The sequence below is a fragment of the Marmota marmota genome, unplaced genomic scaffold (genome assembly GCF_001458135.2).
Source record: "Marmota marmota marmota unplaced genomic scaffold, marMar, whole genome shotgun sequence".
Lineage (NCBI taxonomy): Eukaryota > Metazoa > Chordata > Mammalia > Rodentia > Sciuridae > Marmota > Marmota marmota.
The window spans coordinates 344,860-367,370 of record NW_025999982.1 but is presented as its reverse complement, the minus strand read 5'-3'; the positions used below and the strand labels follow the sequence as shown (position 1 = coordinate 367,370).

Sequence of the window (22,511 nt, the reverse complement as noted above, 5' to 3'; positions counted from 1 at the left end):
AAGCATTATTTATAGAGTTGTTTTTATTTTAAACTCTGGAGCAGCTTCTATTTTATTTTTTCTATTCAAAACTGAAGGATGGTTTCAATGAACATGTCTTTTCCCCTAAGGGATTTCAAAGAAAGATCATTTTTGCATATCATATATAGAGAGTGAGGGCATGAGACATCAAGAAAATGAAATGGAAATTTTTAGGAGTAGAGGATAAAATTATACCAAGGTATATGAACTTTGTTGACCCAAGAACTGCAATCGAATTAAGACAGAATGAGGAGAGGAGGCTGTCGAGTTAAGACAGAATAAGGAGAGAAGGTTCTGACTCAACCTGCTCCTTCACTAGATTGAGAAGGGTTTACACAAGGGTAGGGCCTCTCTGCCCCTGGAGACAGCTCAGCTGAGCCATCTCCTCTTGAGACTGGATGTTTCCTTTCTGCTGCTTTGATAACTCCTGGAGAAGAAGAGAAAAATAGACTGAGCATCTGAATGTTCCCTACCCCATGGGGCCAGAGCTTCTGGGGAAAGACCCCCCAATACCTGTTGCTGCCACAAGTTCTGCTTCCACATCTCTTCCTTCCAGTTCTGGGTGGTGCAGGAACTGGCCTTGTTCAATGGATGTGGGGAGAACTGGTGGTGGGATTCACTGTGAATTCCGTTAAACGAGATACTGACCCCAACAGTATCCCTCTCTCTCCCATTTCCAAAAGTCTAAACTAAAAACAATAAACTCACCTTTCCTTGAATCAGATTCTGCAAACAGATGTTCACTTTTTGAATTTGGGCTAACTGGGGGCCGCCAGGCTCTGAGTGTAAATCTGTTAGAAAATTCTGAAGGAGGAGTTGGAGGCTGACAACATGTTGTCACTCGTATGTCATCACAGGCCACTCCTTTCATCATATGGATCCCCTCATCTCGGTATCCTTCCAAGCAGTTGGAAAAATCCAGTACTCTCCATCTCTTTGACAATGCAATCCCCATCCCCCTCAAATAATATAATCCCCCTTTCCCCTGTTCTTTATGGATCTTCCCTATCCATCCCTACCCTATTGGAATAACCGAGGCCACTCCCCCACTCCATGGAGTGATCCAAATCATGTCCCTCTGAATGGAATGCAGACCAACCTCCTCCAGCACTAACAATGAACAGGACCTAACACTTGGTGGCATCCTGTCATTCCAATGTTGCCTCCAATTCATGATCCCTACGTATTAACTCTCCCCTTTCCAGAGTGGTCTCAGACCATGTCCACATACTTCCTGCTCCTTCCTCCCCGTCTCTACCGCATGGGGCAGTCCCTACCTCACCAAGGGCTCCCAGATGCAGCTGCTGTTGCTGTGCCTCCCTCAGATGGTCTTCAAACCAGGCCCGGCCATGTTCCAGCAGCTCCAGGCCCTGCCACAGGGCATCCTGCTCTCTCTCCAGAGCCTGCATCCTCTGCAGCTGGGTCACACAAGAAGCAGAGGCTAACTTGCCCTACAGCAGGGCTGTGGCCATGGCCCAGTGCATAACCCCTGGCTGGGTTCACTGGTTACTGAATGTAAGCCCAGACCGTCCACTGAGGACCTAGAGGTCAAGGGGAAAAGACCTTACTTCTGTGGGTCCCTGGAGTTGAGTAGAAATATAAAGGACAGATCTGAGGAAAGGGATCTCTTGTTGGGCTAGTACTTACCCAAAGAAAAAAGCTCTGGGCCCCGGGGTCTTCTCGGCTTGTTCCCAGTGGCAGCAGCAGAACTGTGTAGGGAGCCTGTGCCAGGGGCTGCCCACCAGAACCCTGGCTCCCCATGGCTCTGAGGTGAGGAAGGTGCAGCCACTCCCTCTGCTGTGGCCTGAGCTGGTCCCTCCCCTCAACCCCTCCCTCACACCCATTCTGCCTCTCTGGCCCCTTTCTGTGGTGTCTAAGGCTGAGGTGTTCATAGATAAGGGGGAAAACCATCTCTCTTGGACCCCTCTTTCATTTCTTTATTCTATTTTCACAGGGCCTTTCTTAAGTAGCTTTTTCTCAAGAAGTCTCCTGGGGAAGAATCTGAGGGTCTTCCCATAGCAGTGTCAATGTACTTTTAGTGAGGTAGGGCAGGTTCCTCTGTGGAATTCTGCTTGGTGCTTCATCTCTGTCCTATTCTCCTGTTCTGTTTTGGATTGCCTAAGGAAACAATAACATTATCCAAAATAAACTTTATTCCTAACATGAAACAAAATTTCTACGGAAATTGAGAACTCTGGGTCTAAAGAAGATAAGAAAACCAAAAAGGCATTGCAGCCCCTGGGTCTCAGGTAGTTGGGGAGGGCAGAGGAAGAACTCAGAGGATGGTGGTGGCAGCAGGCAACACTTCCTGACTCATGAAAATGTCCAAGTCCAGGCTGGGATCTTCCAAATCCAATTTCAGAAACTTGTCCACTAATGTCTGGCAACTGAAGTGGGGGAGAGAATGGTGAGATTTATGGAAGAACAGTTAACTGAGTCCTTGAACAGAGGGAAAAGGCTGTGGCACAAGAAACCCATGACCTTGAAGGTTTAGGAGTTTGAGGAAGAAGGAATGAGTCCTTGAAGGGCACAGTACTGAAAGAAGGCTTCCGAGGCTCTGTGAAGGGGAGAGTAGCTGCAGGAGAAGGCATGAAGAGACCAGGCCGAACACTCACTTTTGCATTTGGTTCTCCTTTAACAACTCCTTCACAGGCTTGATAGGTTTTCCACTGCGGATCAAGTCTGAGACCTAGGGACAGGAAGGAAGGTGGAAGGGGTGGGGAAGAGGAAATTAGGATCAGAAATCCTGTGGGCCCAGGAACCCAGGTGTCCAAGAGGAATAGGAACCCAGGTGTCCAAGAGGAAGGGACCCCTGAGGCAGAGGTAGTTGGATGCCTGGATCTCTTCACCTCTTTGCCACGAGCAATGAGTTTTTCAGGAAGCCCTGCCTGGGCAGCCGTGTGGGAGGCATAGCTGGCATTGGCAACTCCTCCGCAAACCTGATAGAAGAAGACAAGGTCGTTCCCATCCTCACAGGTCTCCATGGTCTTAAAGAGAATAGAAGGGGGAAGCACATATCATTAATCCTGGCTTCCTACCCTGAAACCCTTGGCCAGTCCCTGTGGGAACTAATAAGAAGGGGAGTACTGGAGCCCCCACTCTAATGGAAGAGCCAGTCTCACTTCTGGGAAACACTCAAGGGAGCCCATAGGAACTATATTGATTTCCTCACCAAATACTGCACCAGGGGCCCTTGTGGCAACAGCTGTAGTTGAACAAGACTCAGAAAGTTGGTGGCCACAAAGATGTGGGGGCACATGGGTCCAAGCACCAGCCAGTGTCGGAGCACAGCAGCCAAAAGTGCAAGCCCATCCACCTGCAGAGGGAGGTGAGAGGATGTGAAACCCACCTTCCCCTCTGCTTGTGCCCTGGCCTTTCCCTCTCCCATCCTTTCTTTCTTTTCTGCCCACACATCCCTATTCTTTCCCCTCCATTTCCCCTCCTTAGTTCCTCATCAGTTTCTCCCCTCACCGTGTTGGTTCCCTTTCCGAATTCATCAATAAGGACCAGAGATCGCTCAGTGGCATTATTCACTGCTTTCGCCACCTGCTGGACAGGAGGTGGACAAGGAAAGTTTCATTAGCATTTGAAGCCTATTACTTACTAACCCTAGTCAGCCTGTGAAAGAGTTGTTTATATGTATCCACCCTACTGCACTACAAGTTCTGTCATGGTGAAATGCATGTTTAGTTCATCCTTTCATTGTCAAATGACTCACACAAAGCAAAGGTTCAATAAATGTTCATAGTGTTGTTTCTGACCTGGGTGCTCCCTGCCCCAAGTATTAAGGACATGCAACAGAAGCAACGCTTTCCTCAGATCAAATTCCTTCCCCATTATCCCTTTCCCTGATCCCACCTCCCTTTACTCCCTTTGACCTGGTTGAGGTCGATCATGAAGGTGGAGAGGCCAAGGGAGATGGATTCACAGCTATGAATTCGGGTGAAGATGGCATCTACTGCCCCAATTTCAGCCTCCTCTGCTGGTACAAAGCTGCCCACCAGGGCCATGAACGTGATCAAACCTACCTGAATGGGGGAGGAGACAGGATGTGGAGCCTCGTAGTGTGGGCTGAATAAAAAGCAAGGCTCAACTGAAGGCATGAATGATAGATCAAAGAAAGATGGACAAATGTAATAGAAGAAAAAATGTATAGAACACACTGTCCAGAATCAGCAAAGAGGTATGGGGAGTGGGTAGAGGCATACTTAGGAATGGCATGTACCTAGGTAGAGGGGAGTGAAGGAAGGTTAAATATCCATTAGAATATAGCTGTTCCTTAGCTAGAAAATGAGAACATGGAAGTAGAAGAGCAGAGAACCTCAGTTAGTTGGCAGGTGGGGGTGAAAAAGATATAGAAGATGCCCAAGGCCCAGGTTGTAGGGCTCCTTCTCACCTGTTTAAGGTATATGCTCTTTCCTGAGGAATTGGGTCCAGTGACGACTTTGACCCTGCCTTTGTCCCCACCACATTCTACAGAATTGGGCACAAAGGTTCGGGCACATAGTTCCATCAGAGGATGTCTGTAGTGGGTGGAGAGGTACCTTACATGGTCCATGGATCCAGACAAATGAACCCTCCAGAAGATGAGGCCTTTGCACACCTTTTATCTATGCCTCCAACCCCCTCTCCTCTCACCTGCCATTATGGATTCGTACCCCATGGAGCTGGGGGGAATAATGGGGCCTTGAGTAGCCATAGTCCCGGGCAGCACTGGCAAGAGCCAGCAGGGCGTCCAGGCGGGAGGCAAGGTCCAATACTCGGGTCAAGACAGCTGCCCTCGCCAGCACCTGGCACTGCAGCTGGTACATCAATAGGGTCTCCTGGTCTGGGAGTGGGTGAGGAAGGGAGCCAGGGGTCACTTCTAGGAGAAAGTGAAGGAGAGAGGCCCACAGAGGGTCCCGAAAGCAGGCATATAAATTCAGTCTGAGACTCCCAGAGACATTCAGAGAGGAATATGTAGAGTCAGAGTGAAAGAGAGGCTAAGAGCAGAAAGAAAAGGGCCTATTGGAAGCATTACAAAACTCCAGCTTCTTGGTTTCCTCACCCCGGATCTCACAGTGCAGGTCCCCAAGCAATGCATCCAGCTCCTTGGTTCGAGCACTGCGATAGTGCAGCTTCTCCTCTGAGAGAAACTGGGTACAAGGGTTAGAGCTGTGAGCTGTGCATCTCTTGGTCCTCCTCTCCTCTCCCACTTTTCTAGCTGTACCTACAGTGTTCTGACTTCTCTCTCCTTCATGTCATAACTGGTAGAGCTCAAAGTAAAACTACAAAGAAGAAGCCGGCACAATGGAGCACATATTGCTATAATCCTAGCAATTTTGGAGGCTGAGGCAGGAGTATTACAAATTTGAAGCCAGCCTGGGGAACTTACTGAGACCCTGTCTCAAACCAGAAAATAAAAAGGGGTAGGGATATAGCTCAATGGTATAGTATCCCTGGGTCCAACCCCCAAACCCCAGTACCAAAAAGAAAGAAAGGCAGGCAAAAACAAAAAACAAAAACACCACTACAGAGGAGAAATCTCATATTGGGCTGTGCTGATGGGGCAAAGCCCTCACCTAGCTGCTGCATTTTACACCTCCTACAGAAGTTAAGGGTCTTACCATGAAATCCAGTCCCTCAATTTCAAAGTCACCAGCCTCTACCATAGAAGGAAGGCGGGGAATAGAAAGAAGGAAGCCAATCTGGGGAAAATAAAGGACACAGAGCAGGAAGTGACCTACTGGACACCTTCTCTGCCTAGAGGAAGCCCCAAAACCCATGAAGGTATACCCCATGCCTCCCTTAGGAGGCTAAAGTCACCAAAAGGCTCATGATCTTCAGACTCCTCCCTCCAAGATTTCTTACCTACCAATATGTCTTTCATAAACCTAATATTTCCTCTAAAAGACCCCTAGAGGCTACAGCCACCCTCCTTCCCTCACCAGAGGGATGTAGATGACACTGCATGATGGAATACGGGAGTCCAGATTCTCCAGCTCCTTCCGAGCAACTTCAGTGAGGAAACTGGGAAGACCCATCAGCCTTCGTTTTTCTAGGAGGGTGGAAGGCATGTAGATATTAAAAGTAAGGTCCCTGGGGCTGGGGTTGTGGCTCAGCGGTAGAGCGCTTGCCTAGCACGCAGGAGGCCCTGGGTTCGATCCTCAGCACCACATAAATATAAGTAAATAAAATAAAGGTATTGTGTCCAACTACAACTAAAAAATAAATATTAAAAAAAAAAAAGTAAGGTCCCTGATCTGGCTGCTAGTTGTAGTGACCGTCTGTTGAGAATGATACCCCACTGATGGGCAGGCTTTATTTGGGGGCTAACAGGCCCATTCCCACACCCAACACTCACTCTCATCAATTTCAGGGTCTACATTGGGAAGAACTGTGAAACGATTTTCAGCAAGACTGCCCTCAAAGTCCACCTGTGAAAACAGATAAGGAGCTGTTTCTTATCACCTAGCACCATCTCTGTCCTGCTCTCCTTGGGCCCAATTCCTCCTATAATCCTATCTTAACCCTAACTCTCCAGACACTTTTCCTGATGTTCTGCCGCCTCCTCTGACCATCCAATTTTTTTTTATTTTTTGTGGTGGTGATGATGGTATTGGAGATTGAGCCCAGAGCCTTGCACACTAAGCTACTTCTCTAGCCACCATTTTTTAAAATTTTATTTTGAGAGAAGGTCTCCCAGGCTGGCCTTGAATTTGTGATCCTTCTGCCTCAGCCTCCCTAAATAGTGGGATTACAGGCCTGTGTCACCACTCCAGGCTCACTATCCATCAGTCACCCAACACAATTCTTCAGTCACCCAACTGACCTCAACATCTCCCATGCTTCCCCATCTGCCATACTACATTCCCTAGACCCCACTCCTTTTCCATTCTCCAGCCCCATTCCTCTTCCCTCTCTCAATATGCCCTCTTTCCTTCCACTCACCACTTTGCCAATGAGGCTGGCAATGTGATGCAGGTCGTCAGAGAATTCTTGGGCAATGTCCCGAAAAAGCTGAATGGACTGGGGCAGGGAGCGGCAAGCATCCCTTAGTCCCAAGGCACTGTACACGGTCTGAGAAGAAATGCAGCAAGGAAGGTGACCCCCACCCAGGTTGGGCTAAGGGAAGGGGACAGTGACAGACTGAAAAGAACGGAGAACAATAAGAAGCTGAGTGTGGTGTGCACACCTGTAATGCCAAAGGAACAGGAGACTGAGGCAGAAAGATTGCAGGTTGGACACCAGCCTCAGCAACTTAGCAAGGCTGTAAGCAACCTAGTTAGACCCTGTCTCAAAATAAAAAATAAAAAGAGCTGGGGATATGGCTCAGTGATTAAGCACCCTTGGGTTCAATTGTTGGTACCAAAAACAAAGAAACCAAAGACGAAAAGGAAAAAATACAAAGTGAAGATCTTAAAGACAAAAACAAATGGAGAGGAGATGGCAACTATAAAACTGTGCCAGGCACTGTACTAAACACTGAGGCCACACAGACAAAAGATAAATGACCCCTGACCCAAATGAGTTCACATTCTAGGTAGCCAGGTACAAATGGTGCACGCCTGTAACCACAGCTATTTGAGAGGCTGAGGCAGAAGGACTGCAAGTTTGAGGCTAGCCTGGGCAATTTAGGGAGATCCTGTTTCAAAATTTAAAAATACAGGCTGCCAGGGCTGGAGTTGTGGCTCAGTGGTAGAGTGCCCACCTAGCATGTGGGAGGCACTGGATTTGATCCTCAGCACCACATAAAAATAAGTAGTTATAAAAAAAATTCATCTTAAAAAAATATAGGCTGGTATGTAGCCCAGGAGTAGAGCACTTGCTAAGCATGAGCAGCCCTAGCTTCAATTACCAGTACCACACACAATAATAACAATTCTTTTTAGTAACGACACTGAAATACGTTATGAATAAAATTAAATAGTGGCTGGAATTCAGAATAATCTAAAAAGGGAAAAGTAGGAAGAGAGATAGATGAAACAACATTGGCAGGAGTGAATGTGTGTTGAAATTGCATAAGATTAATAATATTATTCTCTCTAAATATTTTTTAAATATTTATTTTTTTAGTTATAGTTAGACACAATATCTTTATTTTATTTTTATGTAGTGCTGAGGATTGAACCCAGGGCCTTGAACGTGCTAGGTTAGCACTCTACCACTGAGCCACAACCTCAGCCCTCTAAATATTTTTTACATTTTCCACAATACATAATTTTTAAAAAGTGATGGGCCAGGCATGGTAGCACATGCCTGTAATCCCAGTGGCTCAGGAGGCTGAGGCAAGAGGATCTTGAGTTCAAAGCCAGCCTCAGCAAAAATGAGATGCTAAGCAACTCAGTGAGACCCTGTCTCTAAATAAAATATAAAATAGGGCTGCGGATGTGACTCAGGGGCCAAGTGCCCCTGAGTTCAATCCCTGATGCCAAAAAAAAGTGATGGAATAAAGTTGGACAAGGTGATTAGAGTTAATTAAAAGAGTCTGGAACATAGGCCAAGAGGCTTAACTTGGACTTCTGGGGTTCAAGAAGGGAAGCCTTGCCAGGCACAATGACACACACCTGTAATCCAATGGCTCAAGAGGCTGAAGCAGGAGGATCTTGATTATAAAGCCAGCCTCAGCAAAGCAAGATGCTAAGCAACTCATGAGAACTTGTCTCTAAATACGAAAAAGGGCTGGGGTTGTGACTCAGGGGTCAAGTGCCCTTAGTTCAATCCCTGGTACCCACCCTGCCTTACCAAAAAAGGGAAACCTTACCTTGTACAGAACCTGCCAGTCACTGACCTTGGTGTGGGACAACTTCATGCGTTTCAGAATCAGCTACAGTCAGACAAAGGGAAAATCACCATTTTCTCTCTCCCACCTGAATGCCCCTCAAGAAGCTAATGTCCTTCCCCACTTCCCAGCCCTGAACCCTGGGCTCACAGGCACATTCTTGATGTGACTCATAAGCCGATGCAACATCTGAGCCATGTCCAGATTCTGGGGCAGCAAAAAAAACTGAATGACATCCAAACGGGAATTGAGTTCTCCCAGGTCCTGAGTTGGGCGTGTGAACCAGAGCCTGGAAAGGAGGGTTTGGGAGGGAAGACTAGAAATTACATCTGTTTCATTACAGTCTTGATCACAATTTGTCAAAATATGTTTGGAAATCCCTGGGGATTGTGTCAATGTGTACGGGTGACATGCTATGGAAACGTACTGGCAAGTGCAATGTCCTATCTATGCGGGTGTGTTTATGTATATCAACTGACAACTGCAAGATGTATGAGTGTGTCTGTACATCATGGTTTGATGGATAAGACCATGTGTCATTCCATGTGGATATGTGATGGAGCTTGTCAATATTTTAGAGGGAGAGCAGTGTGCTGAGGCATTTGTGTGCCAACACTGTAGTTCTCTCTGTAACTAAGGAGAGGGTGAGTCAGTACGAGTTTGCATGTCTGTATTTAGCTGTGAAAGTATCTTTGGGTAATAGCACAGACATTTGTCTTTTCTTGTTCTTCCTGTGAAAATATGTAACTGTCCCATGTGGAATGATAAGCCTGCAATTCATAATAATGGACATCTCTACAAAGAAGAGAGGATTGATGGGGAGAGGAACATTTAAGAGGCTTTAAGAATAAGTTTTATTCTTATTTTCTCTCTCTTTTTTTTTTTTTTCCAGTGCTGGGGACTGAATCCAGGGTCTTGCACCCATTAGGCAAATGCTCTACCACTAAGCTACAGAGGCAATCCAAGAGTGTCTTAAATTGGCTGGTGGAAATACAGAGGTTTATATTATTATTTGCATTTTTGCTTATTAGAAGTATATCCTAATAAGTAAAAATAGTACATAGAAATAAATGTTTCCTCTGTTTACTGAATTCTGGGAATCCCTATCTCCCTATGGCTATGAAGAGAAAGGACTAGAGCCCATGGATTCATTTCTACATTAGAGCAAACCATTAAGAATTTTATCTAAAAGCCACCATGCAGAGACATTGGAGCCTGCTGATACGTATTTCACATTACAGTCTATAACTGATTACCCTGGGTCAGAACAGCTCAAATTAGAATGAAACAGAAAACCCAATTGGATTCAAGGGTGGATTTTAGGCACTTCCACTCTGATCTACAGTGGACTTCAACCACAGCAGTTGAATACCCACTCCATCCTCTGTGGAGAGGACATGAGCCTCACTGAGCAGACTCTCTTATATAACATGTAGATATCTCTAACTCATCTTCTACTGTGCCACGGAGACCTTAGCCAAGCCAATTCCCTAATTTTACACCTGAGGAATAGAGGCCCTTAATGGGTAAGTAAGTTGTCCAAGGTCATCCTGATAATGAGAAGTACATCTGAGTCTCAAACTCAGGTCTCCAGACTGACAGAACAGTGCTCTTTAGAGCACAATGTGACATTCAGTTACCTTCTCAGCACCCTGTTCAGGTTTAATTCATCACTCAGGCTGATTCCATAACCTGTGTATGGGAAATCTGCACTCTGGGAAATCTGCACTCCTTCCCCATCTTTAATCCTGTTCTCTTCTCCACTGGGAATTTCTTCCATCCCTGGTTGAGATTAGAGATCTACACTTGAAGCACTGGAGATGGGTAATTAAACTACTCCACCAATTACTTGGCGATGACCTCAGGGATTATTCTAAATTAAACTTCAGAAGGTATACATTGCAGCAGGGAGAGGCAATGTACACCTGTAGGCTAGGAAAGGTTTCTACTCTTGAGTTTTTAGAGATGATTTGACTGGTATGTTTGATTTGTGTGTCATGTTCATTCACTCAGTGCTACTACCAACAAGGCCATGTGTTAGGCACTGAGGTAACAGGAATGACCACTAGATAAAAGTTCACAGCTATGGAGGCAAGCAGGCTCACTAACTGCTAATTCTAACTTTATATGTCAGTGCAATTGAAAAACAAGCACCATGTAATCACATGGAAGGTACATGTTTATTTATTTACAGGTACTTATGAAAGCTTTACCAACAAGGTTTGCCTCTTTAAGAGGATATAAGATTTTGACAAAGGGAGAATAGATGAAAGATTTTCCCAAATGAAAAGCATAAACACAAGCATGATGTGTTTCCATAATAGCAAGTATCCCTAAATAACTAAAATGCACAGTGGATCCAGTAGGAAAGGACTTAGAAGTTTGGGAAGGTAAGTGCAAATTAAAATTGGGTTGAATGGAAGACAGCCTGAACATCATACTGCAGCATCACACTGCTAATTTCTCTTTTTTGTTGTTGTTGTAATTGGATAAAATACCTTTATTTTATTTATTTATTTTTATATGGTGCTGAGGATCAAACTCAGCATCTTGCAATGTGCTAGGCAAGCGCTCTACCACTGAGCCACAACCCCAGCCCCATACTGCTAATCTTAAAAAAAAAAAAAAAAAAAAAATTGTTGTAGTTACAGATGAAAAGCATACTTTCATTTTATGTGGTGCTGAGGATTGAACCCAGTGCCTCACACGTGTTAGCAAGTGCTCTGCTACTGAGCTACAGCCCCAGCCCATACTGCTAATCTGTAATGCCAGGCAAGAGGGCAAATACCTGTCATCCCAGCGGCTTGTGAGGCTGAGGCAGGAGGACTGTGAGTTCAAAGCCAGCCTCAGCAAAAGTAAGACACTAAGCAACTCAGTGGGACCCTTCCTCTAAATAAAATACAAAATAGGGCTGGGGATGTGGCTCATTGGTCGAGTGCAAAAAAAGCTCATCTTCATCCTGAAGGTAATATTATGGACAGCTTCCTGTTATTTTGTTTCTACTTCAAAGTTTAAAAGAAAGTAGAATGACACAATCAGACCTCTGTGTTGGTATGTCAAGTATTTTAGAATGAAGAATTGGAAAAAGAAGAGATAAGAGGCAGAGAGACCAATCTGGAGGTAAATGCAAAGTTCCAGGTAAGAAATTATTATAGCTACAATTGGAGCAGTGGAAAGACCAAGAAAGGATGGCTAAGAGAGACATTTCAGGATAGAATCAATAGACATTAGTGAATAATTGAATATGGGGGTGAGGGAGAGAAGCATCTATCCGAGGTCCATAGTTTGAGAAGCTGTACTGCCAGCAATGCCATTAACCAGAAAAGGCTGCAAGAACAGCAGTTTTTGTGGACACTAGTTTTGGATGTCCTGAGTTTGAGGTGCTTGAGGAAACTATGGATGGCATTAGTATATAATTAGCATTACACATGTGGAGTTCACAATTAGGGACATAAATTTAGGAATCATCACAGAATAACTCAAGTTTTGATTTTTTTTCTTTTTTTGTGGTGCCAGGAACGAAACCCAAGGCCTCACACATGCTAGACAAGTGCTCTCTCATTGACTCATTCTCAGCCCTTGAAGTATGTTTGTTTTTTTACGGGGGAGTGGTACCAGGGATTGAATTCAGGGGTACTCAGCCACTGAGTCACTTCCCCAGCCCTATTTTGTATTTTATTTAGAGACCAAGTCTCACTGAGTTGCTTAGCACCTTGCTGTTGCTGAGGCTGGCTTTGAACTCTCGATCCTCTTGTCTCAGCCTCCTGAACTACTGGTATTACAGGCGTGTGCCACCGTGCCCAGCTTGAAATGTTTTTTTATTTTTTTTTAATTTTTTAGTTATAGACAGTTACAATACCTTTATTTTATTTATTTGTTTTAAAATTTTTATTTAAAATTTTTTTTATGTGGTGCTGAGGCTCAAACCCAGTGCCTCACACATGCAAGGCAGACACTCTACCAACTGAGCTACAACCACAGCCCTTGAAATATGTTTTTTATAATTAAAGATATTACCAGTGTTACATGAGTGTTTTGTGACTTTTGTAATGTTTCTGCTGCTTGTATACGTGCATGTCTGTATATCATCAACGGGTGTATCTTTTCTGAAAACAAAAAATGAGGGTAATACTAGCTACTACATGGGATTATTGTAAGAATTAATTACATGCATTTAGCCAGAGTTCAGAACAGGGTAGTTGTTTTATTATTACTGGTAGATGGAGTGGTATGTGTGAGTCTGTAGACTGCTATTAATAGGACTCAGTATGTAGTATGTACATGAGACCCATGCGTTAGTGTATAGCATGTGTCTGTCAGATCCACTCACCTGAGTAGTTTCTCTCCCCACTTACAGCGGCATCTGTTGAGGATTCCTGTGGGGAGTATGGGCAGGGAGTGAGCTTGTTACAAGGTAGGCTGGCCTGGGGACCCAGACATAGGATTCATTCCATGGAGACTGGGGAAGGGAAGGACACTTATGGCAAAGCTCAGCCAGAAAAATACAGGAAGCAGGCATAACGTAACATTCACAAAGAGCCCAACACACATATGTAACAATTAGACACAACTCATTGAGAGATGCAGATACTTGGGGCCACATTTGTAATATACCTTACATCCAAAAGGCTGTAAAGACTATTAATCAAACATAGGCACTTATGGAAGTTACACAACTCAATAGTTTGAGAAGCTGTCCTGCAAGCATAGACCCCGTACATAGGCCCTCCCAAAATTCTTAGCAGGTATCCAGCTATATAAACATTCACACAGACCAGGGGAATGAACATAGTACTGGTAAAATCACAACTATATGCAAATACTATACAGTTAGAGTATGGAGAGATGCTTAACCTCAGAGCAGGTACAAAGATGATAATAAAGCTGAACTAGCTTAGAAGAGACAGCTGGCAATGGGAGTAAAGTGGGAAAGAGGGGATAGGACACACTTTAGTCAACAGCTTTTATCACAGGTTTTTGTAGTGTGGGGTTAGGGATGGGACACACCTACCAAAAAGGCTAAGCCCCTCCTTCAGTCCACTGGCCACTTTGTATACTGAGGGGTGAGCCTCACTCTTAAAAATCTGTAGAACACTATCAGAGAGAAATGAAAGATTTTGGGGTTACATGATTTTTGAAGACTGAGAAAACAGAATGGGGACTAGAAACATCCTTCTAAAATCAAGTCTTGATGTAAGGTTTATCTCTCACTCTTCTATGCTTTAGTTTCTCCATTCAGAAAAGAAAAGTGGCAGGCCAGGGGTATAATTCAGTGGTACAGCACTTGCCTAGCACATGCCAGGCCCTGGGTTTGATCTTTAGCACCCCCAACAAAAAAAAAAAAAAAAAAAAAAAAGACACAAAAACAAAGTGATACCTTTGTGCTTTTCTTCCTTTTTTCCCTTCACCCCCGCCCCTTTCCTTTCCTTCAGGGAAAGATATCTTAATAGCCCCAGGATTAGGGAAATTAGAACCTCATTAGGATTATTAGAGCATTAACCTTAATCCTTCTATCCCCTCGAGATGGCAGCCTGCCTCCACCTCCTCACCTGTAAGTGTCTTGATCTATGCTCACAAGATGGGTCCTGAGGACAGAAAGCAAACAGAAGGGAAGGCGACTGGGGTATAAAAGGTCTGAGTTCATTACAACCTACACCCATTTGGCTCTCCTCTCTGAATAGTGTCCTGATCCTCTCAGAGCTCCATAGCCCCTCGGGTTCTCCTGTTCAAATGCACTTCACTAACTGGGTCACTGTCCCCTACCCCTGGCTTACTTTTTAAGCCTCCAAATCCCACTTTACTTTGATTGAGGTTAAGCCAAATCACCTACAACACAAATTTCTTAAAGCCCAGGATGGGGATGCTGACATTATAGTCTTCCAGTTCAATTCCAATTCTTCTTCGACCCAGGAATTTGAGCAGTCCTCCAAGTGCCCGGACCTGGGAGGGAATCAGCAGTGGAGTTGGGGGACATAATAACGTCCTGGAAGCTGGTCAACACTACGGAAAACTATTATTTTCCACAGATAGGCCAGTATAATACAGAACCCAACCCCAGGACCCAACATACCGTGAGAAGGCAGTCAAAGGGAATAATGGAGGAGAGGAAAAGGATTTTTTCAGTGGCAGTCATGGACTCCGGGACAAAGGAGTAGTTTCCAGAAAGGAGACGTTGTTTGCTTATCTCCAGACCTATTTTGGGGCAGTAGGGGAGGGAAAGATTTCATAGCTAAATTTTTCACCCCACTTTTTTTTTTTTGATAGGAGGGATTAAACCAAGGGGCACTTTACCACTGAGCCATATGCCCAGCCCTTTTTACTTTTTATTTTGAGACAGGGTCTTACTAAGTTGCTTAGAGCCTCTCTAAATTGCTGAGGCTGGCCTTGAACTTATGATCCTCATGCCTCAGCATCCCAAATTGCTGGGATTACAGGCATGTGTTATTATGCCCAGCTTTTTTCACCCCATTTTAAGAATAAGACAATAGAAGCAAGAAAGATGATGTGACTTGCCCAAGCTCACATAGGTAATTAATGGAAAGCTGAAGCAAGAACCAAAATTTTAGCCGGGCATGGTAGTGCACACCTGTAATCTCAGCAACTAGGGAGGCTGAGGCAGGAAGATCTCAAGTTCAAAGCCAGCCTCAGCAATTTAGTGAGGCCCTAAGCAACTCAGTGAGACCATGTCTCTAAATAAAATACCAAAAAAGGGCTGGGGATGTGGCTCAGTGATTAAGCACCCTGGAAATCAATCCCTGGTACCAAAAAAAAAAAAGAGCCAGGTGTGGTGGTGCACACCTGTAATCCTAGCAACTAGGAAAACTGAGGCAGAAGAATTGAGAGTTCAAAGCTAGCCTCAGCAACTCAGTGAGGCCATAAGTAACTCAATGAGACCCTGTCTCTAAATAAAATACAAAAAAAGGGCTGGGGATGTGGCTCAGTGGTTAAGCACTACTGAATTCATTCCCTAAAAAGAAAAAGAAAAAAAATATTTTCAGATTCTTAGTCTAATACTCCTTTTATTACATATATAAAGCAAATATGTTTGAGAGCACAACCTGAGAAAGATTAATGACTTAGGAGAGAAAGCTATCAATCTGGAATTGGAGATTTGGTTTAAAAGATAATGCTGAGTACTGGGACTGCGGCTCATTGGTAGCACACTTGCCCGGCATGTATGAGACACTGGGTTCGATTCTCAGCACCATATAAAAATAAATAAAATAAAGATCTATCAACAACTAAAAAAAAAAAAAAGATGATTATATTGATAGAGGAATTAATGTTACTGCCTTAACATCAAATTAGAATAGAACGAACATTCTCTGTCTATTTTGTAAACCTGGGAATGTTACGGAAATGTCTTATGAATCATCAGAGCCACTGAGTGCCTTTTAACTTTTTTTTTTTAAGCAATAAATCACTCTTGTAAGCAGTACATCTGAGGGGAGGTCTCTGATGATAGGGTGGAATTAGGAGAAAGGAAAGCAGAAGGAAAGGTGACTGGGGTATAAAATGTCTGAGTTCATTCCAACCTCCACCCACTTGGCTCACCAATCTCAATACTGTCTCAATCATCCCCTTAGAGCTCCATAGCCCTGACACTGGGATGGGTTATTGGCAAAGCAAAAGAAGGAGATACCAAAATCCACACTTGGCAAAAGTATGATTTCAGGTCTCTTTGGCTCTCTGTGCTCCTGGGAGGCTGTGGGGGAGGCAAAGACAAAGCTATCATTCTGTACATTTTAGTTCTTTTACCTCTGTCCCACTCTCTCTAGCCCAATTCTAGCTTCCTGCAACATTACATATCTTAATCCTTTACTATTATCCCATTTCCCAACCCACTCCTTACCAAGCTTCCCTAGAAAACGAGTCATATTCTCATCCTGTTTGGCACTGGTAACAACAGACCGGGGATTGATTTCATCCACAACTTAGAAAGAGAACAAAGAATAAATGAGATTAAGGATCTTTATCCTTTGACTAAAAGGGAAACTGTAGCTCTCTTCTTGCCCCTTGTTCCCTCTCAAGAATTTATTTATTTTTTCCCTCTAAAAGGAGGAGGTGCTCCACATATCAGGAATAGAGGTAAAAGGAATGAGATTTAGAAAGATAGTGACCATCAGGATGGTGGGAGGCAAGAGAGATGCCCTGGAAATTGTCAATAGACTATAAATCCCTAGAAGACAAAAAAAAAAAAAATAACTGATTTGACCAGGACTATCTGCAGTTCTTGATACATTATAAACAATTAATAAATATTTTTAAAATAATGGAAATGGATTCCTAAAACCAACAGAAGGGGCCTCTGGTTGTCAACTAGGAAACTGATTTTCAGGTAAGTACATATGAGTGAAACATATTTCCAATCCCAGAGAGAAGAGGGATTCATTGATCTGCCCCCACCTCTTTGAAGAAGCTTGAGGCTCTCATGGTCTGGGGCATCTGGCATGAAGTGAACAATGGAGTCACTAGTGTCATAGTAGGCAATGCCCAGGTATCCTGAATTCCATAACACACACAGATGGATCTGTCCCACAAGGAAGAAAGAAAATCAATATGTGAACCACTGTAAGTTGTAGGGTTTTGCCATCAGGGATTGAACAGAGGCAATCCACTACTGAGCTACATCTCAGCCCCTTTTATTTCGAGACAGGGTCTTGAAAAATTACCCAGGCTGGCCTCAAAATGAATTTGCAATCCTCCTGCTGTAGCCTCCCCAATCGCTGGGATTACAGGCAAACTGCATCCATCAAGCCTGTTAATAATTTTATCAAATCTCTTGGGATAGACAGCATCCCATTGGAACCAGAGGCTCATGAAGGGGACTTGCCCAGTCCTCCCAACCCCTTTTATTCTATTTATTTATTTATTTATTTTTATCAACTCCCGGTTGGCTCTCTAGAACACCTCGGCTGGTCCTTCCTCCTCCTCATCTTCCTCTTCCTTGGCTTCCGCGGGGCCCGGTGCTGGGACCAAGTTGGGGAACCTGGCCGAGGCCGCCCCAGGTCCCAGTCCCTGAGGCGTCCTGCCTGGGGTTGCTTGGAAGGTCATGGGCTTGGAACTCTGCGGATATAGGAAAGTGAGGGCGGTTCAGAAGTGCCATTCTAGCTATGGTGGTGCGTGGAAAGACAAACCCACTGGGGACATAGGGGCGTAAAAAGCTGGGTTGCAAGATATGGGGGCATTCTGAGGGCGACTGCTCATCTATTTCACTAAAGAACAGACTAGGAAACTCCACGCGCCCCACCCTCATTTCTGTCACAAAGAGATTGTACTTTGGAAGGAGAAGGGTTGAGGGCCCTGTGGGGCGAATTGTACACGTCTAACTTCTGCTTCTGCCAACCACGCCCAATGATCACAGCCTATTGCTCTTAAGTCTCCAACCCACCACCTGCACCAACTCGCGACATTTTCCCGCGTTTTCCGTCACCTCAGTCGCTACACGCGAGAAACAGCCCCAACCACCACCACCAACAGCAAGCCTGCAGGAGGGGCTCGTCGGCGCGTGGGTGGGATGCGCGCGCACTCGCACCACCCCCGTAGCGGCTTATTGGTCGGAGGATCCTGGACCGCCCAGAGATCCAACCAGGCGTGAAGGTGGAGTAGGCCGCAGGCGCAGAAGAATCTGGGTGTTCATTGGACTATTCGCATTTGAGGCGGTGCTAGAACGTTCAAACTTCCCGCCCTCTATCGTTGCTTAGCAGCGGGCCTCTGACCCGAACAGTTTCTGGGTTTTGATTGACGCGGGGTGGAGTCCCAGAGCCTGGATGGGGTCTGGGGAGTTGGGCAGGGGTTTCGGAAGGAGGCTGACTTTAACGGGCCAGAGACACTTTTTTTTTTTTTTCCCTTGGAGAGTGGAGAAAAGTAACATTAAACCTTTGCCAACAGCAACTAAGTTAATATTTGTACCCTCTGAGTTAATATTTATAAAGAATTTGGAACAGTGCCTGGCAAATAAAGTAAGAGCTATATAAGTGTTTTAAATAAACAAGTGGAAATAAGAAGTGGGACTCCTATCTCAACCCTATTTTTGCCTGTTTCCTGGGTCCAGAGTATGACCATCCCCACAAGGGCACTACAGGGCTAATTTATTATCCCCACCCACATTGAATTATTCAAATTATACCAAATTCTGAAAGCAGTAGAACAAATAAGAACACTTACACACTTATTGGGTTATTGCCATACTCCTACATACACACATACATACTCCTAAGGACAGAGGGTGGCATTAATTCATTCAGCATTTATCTTTGTTAATAATTATTATTATTATCAGTAGTAGTACTATGGATTGAACCCAGGGGTGCTATACCACTGAGCTATATCCATAGCCCCCACTTTTTTAAAATAATTTTTTTGGTTGTAGATGGACACAATACCTTTATTTTATTTGTTTATTTTTATGTGGTGCTGAGGATCGAACCCAGGTCCTTACATGTGCTAGGCAAGTACTCTACCACTGAGCCACAACCCCAGCCCATAGTCCTTTTTTAAAAATCTTTATTTTGAGACAGTGTCCTCACTGAGTTGCTTAGGGCCTCATTAAATTGCTGAGGCTGGCCTCGAACTTGTGATCCTCATGCCTCAGCTTCCTAATCTGCTGGGATTACAGGCATGTGCCACCACATCCAGCTCAGCATCTATTTATTTAGTGCCTACTCTGTGACAGGTGATGGACTCTAAGTAGTAAACATAATGAAGTCCTTACTCTATGAAGTTTATTTTTTAGGGTGTTTGGTGGGAAGGGAGAGGGAGGAGGTTGTGAGGCAGAAACAAAGAAACAAACAAATATGTACTTTTTAAAACTCCATCTTTCTTTCCAGTATGGAGACACATGCCTGTAATTGTAGCAAGTCAGGAGGCTGAGGTAGGAGAATGGCAAGTTTAGGCCAGCCTCTGAAATTTAGCAAGACCCTGTCTTTAAAAAAATAAAAAATAAAGGCTGGGAGTGTAGCTCAGTGGTAGAGAGCCCCTGGGATCAAATCCCCAGTATAGCAAAAGAAAAAAAAATCAGTTTTGTTTCTCTCTCTCTCTCTCTCTTTTTTTTTTTTTTGTGTGTGTGTGTGCGCGCGCACGCGCGTGCAGAGACTTGAACCCAGGGCTTTGTCCACACTAAGCAAGCTCTCTATCACTAAATTACATCTCCCAATCTCTCAGCTTTGTTCTCAGTACCCTGGAATGGGAAGATCCCACCCAAGAGGCAAGAAAAGATGATGGGGGTGAGATGACTTAAGTGTGCTGACCAGTGATTGGAAGACCCTCTCCAGAGAAGAGAAGGTAGGGAAACACAGCTAAGGGCTGAGTTAATGGTTACCTTGGCAAATTGTTGAACAATGGAGCTATGGAAACCTGGAGAAGGCTGGTGACAACTCTGGGGAGTGGCAGAGAGGGACACACCTTCCAGGGTGTGAAGAGATTAGAGACTGGTTTACCAAGCCACAGAGGGGAAGGGAGCAAAAGAGAAGCCTAGAGAAGGGAAGGAGAGACCGTGAAAGAGGAGAAAAGCAGGGGCAAGATAAGATGAGTTGAGATGGAATGGGAGGAAAACTTCTCTGATGCAGGACTTAAGGGAGCAGCCCCAACCTCAAATCCCTGAGGCACTGTTGGTGGTTACAGGAGAGGGCAGCGTTACCTATCACCTGGGGAGTTAAGCAAGATACCTTATAGGTAGCCAAAGTCAATACTGATGATCAAGGCAGCCGTAGCTATAAAGCTGTAGGAGAAAGAAGAAGCAAGGGAGGGGCTGTCAGACCTGTTTGAGCCTATAGCTGGCCCCATTTACTTAAGCTTCTCCCAGAAAGATCTTTGTGGGACACTCATCAGTGAAAGCAGGAGAGGACCCTGGGAAATAAGGCTTTTTCTTTGATAACCTTCCAGATCCCATCAATAGGAAGGGGTCCTGTGTGCGGATTTTGAGGGTCACCAAGAAGGGGATATTCTCTCTCTCTCTCTCTCTCTCATACACACACACACACACACACACACACACACCATTTATGGAATCATTCTGCATCCTCATAGGATGTTGTAATTCAAGTGAGCAAACATCTAATATGCTGCATCTTTCTGGGGTGGAGAGAGATGAGCCTTCCCTCAGGGAGAAGAAACCCACAGAAGAAGAAGCACAAGAGGAAACCACTAACTGCTGGTTTCCAGTGGCATATCATATCACTCCACCCCACTCCTTCCCCAATCTCTACCTTTAAGGTCCAAAACCCTGTTTTGCTTCCATGTCTTTGCAGTCTACCATGTTTTCAGGTTTTCTTTTGTTGGGCAGAGAAGGTGTGAGAAGGAAAGAGAAGAGACAGTTAGGAGAGAAATTCAGGGTATTGAGAGTGGAATATATGCTGTTTGGGGGACATATTTTGAGACTTTTTCAGAAGGTCATAAAGAGTTTGAAAGTACAACCCAAATCAAGGTTACCAAGGAGGGAGAGAGTAACTCTTTTTCTGTCCGCCCTACTTATTCATTTAGATGTCTCTACGACTCCACTCACACTATTTTGGGTTTTGTTTGTTTTTGCAGTGCTAGGAACTGAACCCAAGGCGCTATGCATGCTAAACAAGTACTCTGCCATTGAACTACATACTACCCAGCCCCACTTCACATTATTCTGTCTGACTTGTTTTTTCCCTATGAAAGGACCAGCTACCATTCCACCCACCGGGGGAAAGTGCAGCCAGCCTAGTGCCAGGATAAGCCCACTCCAACACCCCATCTTCAAGACAACCTACCAGTGAGAAGAGGGCAAGGGGCACAGGAAGGGGCCCAGTATGGGAGGCAGAAGTGGAAATGTTAAAACTGACCAGGCTATCAGTAGAGCACCTCCCCTTGCCATTCAAGCCCCAAAGTTCAGCTTCCTGTTTCCCCAGCACCAGGCCTCTGGGTCTCCCTTCCCATCCACTGTACTACCTTTCACCACTCCCTACTCCCAACCCCAGCTTTCACTTCCAAGTTCTCCTCCCAGACCACAGTCCTAAAAACCCAGAATTTAGACTGGAGTCTGGAAAAAATATAGAATCTTTCCTTTCTAAGTTCCATTTTTATGAGCGTGCCTGAGCTGTTAGTGTCAAGTTTCTTGTGTGAGGGTGGATAACCCTTCTGATTAATGAATCAGAGAAACTGAGGCAGAAAACTCAGGAGAGGACAGAGACAAAAGGCTTCTCACAACTTACTCCTCTTAACACCCCCAATGCCTGATCTTCTGGGAAACCCGAGGATCTCCTCTTCGGACCCAGTCCCTAGATCGTCCAGTCCCTAGGTCGCCCAGTCCCGCCCCCTCCTGTCCCCTCCCCAGGTTCAGGGCGGGGCAGGCCGGTGAGTCAGCGGCTCCCTGATCCAGCTCCGGAGGGGACAGAACTGGAAGAGTTAGGTGTGGGGTTCACCTGTTTGGTGGAGCAAGTGGGTCTGATCGGGCTCGTGTTGGCTGAACGGTCAGCCCTAGGTCTGGAGAAGAAAATCCCCGACTGTGAGACCCGCCTTCCCAGGCCCGGGCCCCTCCCAGTTCCCCCAGCGACGGCCGCTTCCTGGTCCCCGACGCAACCATGGCTGAAGAACAACCCCAGGTCGAATTGTTCGTGAAGGTAAGAACACCTTCTCTTTCCTTGGCCATCCTCCGAATTCCCGGAAGCCAATCCTGCCTTTTCCCCAGCTGCAGTCGAAATTCCCCAATTCCTCCTCTCTCAGACCCCAAACCCCAAGTCCACGTGTAATCTGGGTGGAG

General features: G+C 45.1%; 3 protein-coding genes and 1 non-coding gene across 8 annotated transcripts in view; 2 read left to right on the top strand and 2 right to left on the bottom strand.

Moving 5' to 3' along the window:
* Nucleotides 1–33: 33 nt before the first annotated feature.
* On the bottom strand, nt 34–1,932 carry Sapcd1 (suppressor APC domain containing 1). Of its 2 annotated transcripts, XM_015487453.2 has the most exons (6): nt 1,669–1,932; nt 1,299–1,439; nt 730–825; nt 535–624; nt 310–448; nt 34–277 (listed from the first exon to the last, which is right to left on the bottom strand). In XM_015487453.2, exons 1-5 carry the CDS (start codon nt 1,930–1,932, stop codon nt 353–355), a joined length of 687 nt encoding a protein of 228 aa, XP_015342939.1. In that variant the 3' UTR covers nt 34–277; nt 310–352. The 2 variants fall into 2 exon arrangements, with proteins under 2 accessions (XP_015342939.1, XP_015342938.1); XM_015487452.2 differs by lacking the exon at nt 34–277 and having other exon boundaries at nt 291–624.
* A 224-nt stretch (nt 1,933–2,156) lies between these two features.
* Msh5 (mutS homolog 5) lies at nt 2,157–22,046 on the bottom strand. 4 transcript variants are annotated; one of them, XM_015487451.2, is made up of 25 exons: nt 18,216–18,945; nt 17,693–17,848; nt 17,189–17,312; nt 16,635–16,715; nt 16,425–16,487; nt 14,853–14,974; nt 14,613–14,722; nt 14,332–14,367; nt 13,794–13,876; nt 13,113–13,158; nt 8,933–9,071; nt 8,765–8,827; nt 6,952–7,080; nt 6,365–6,437; nt 5,949–6,058; nt 5,628–5,708; nt 5,069–5,156; nt 4,660–4,849; nt 4,418–4,544; nt 3,900–4,049; nt 3,493–3,567; nt 3,194–3,337; nt 2,871–3,008; nt 2,637–2,710; nt 2,157–2,408 (listed from the first exon to the last, which is right to left on the bottom strand). In XM_015487451.2, the coding sequence occupies exons 2-25, from the start codon at nt 17,834–17,836 to the stop codon at nt 2,297–2,299; spliced, it is 2,502 nt and encodes an 833-aa protein (XP_015342937.1). In that variant the 5' UTR covers nt 17,837–17,848; nt 18,216–18,945; the 3' UTR covers nt 2,157–2,296. The 4 variants fall into 4 exon arrangements, with proteins under 4 accessions (XP_015342937.1, XP_048660983.1, XP_048660982.1 ...); XM_048805026.1 differs by lacking the exon at nt 18,216–18,945 and adding an exon at nt 21,964–22,046 and having other exon boundaries at nt 2,637–3,008; XM_048805025.1 differs by having other exon boundaries at nt 2,637–3,008; nt 18,216–18,948.
* Trnaa-agc lies at nt 6,107–6,179 on the top strand. Its single transcript has one exon. It is a non-coding gene; the product is annotated as a tRNA-Ala (tRNA).
* A 48-nt stretch (nt 22,047–22,094) lies between the features above and the next one.
* Nucleotides 22,095–22,511, top strand: part of Clic1 (chloride intracellular channel 1) — a 5,297-nt gene continuing 4,880 nt past the window's right edge. The window contains exon 1 of the mRNA XM_015487450.2: nt 22,095–22,371. Within this exon, the coding sequence (XP_015342936.1) occupies nt 22,333–22,371 (39 nt within the window). The 5' untranslated portion in view covers nt 22,095–22,332. The remainder of the gene's footprint in view (nt 22,372–22,511) is intronic.

What these genes read in the sequence shown, in the direction of transcription:
- Msh5 (XM_048805026.1), bottom strand. Translation starts at nt 17,836, where the DNA reads ATGACCTTCCAAGCAACCCCAGGCAGGACGCCTCAGGGACTGGGACCT. An exon ending in GTGTCATCTACATCCCTCTG is followed by an intron (nt 5,709 to 5,948) that starts GTGAGGGAAGGA and finishes TATTTTCCCCAG; the next exon opens with ATTGGCTTCCTTCTTTCTAT. An exon ending in GTACGAATCCATAATGGCAG is followed by an intron (nt 4,545 to 4,659) that starts GTGAGAGGAGAG and finishes CACCCACTACAG; the next exon opens with ACATCCTCTGATGGAACTAT.
- Sapcd1 (XM_015487452.2), bottom strand. Translation starts at nt 1,932, where the DNA reads ATGGTTTTCCCCCTTATCTATGAACACCTCAGCCTTAGACACCACAGA. An exon ending in CCCAGAGCTTTTTTCTTTGG is followed by an intron (nt 1,440 to 1,668) that starts GTAAGTACTAGC and finishes TGTGTGACCCAG; the next exon opens with CTGCAGAGGATGCAGGCTCT. An exon ending in ATCTGGGAGCCCTTGGTGAG is followed by an intron (nt 826 to 1,298) that starts GTAGGGACTGCC and finishes CTCCTCCTTCAG; the next exon opens with AATTTTCTAACAGATTTACA.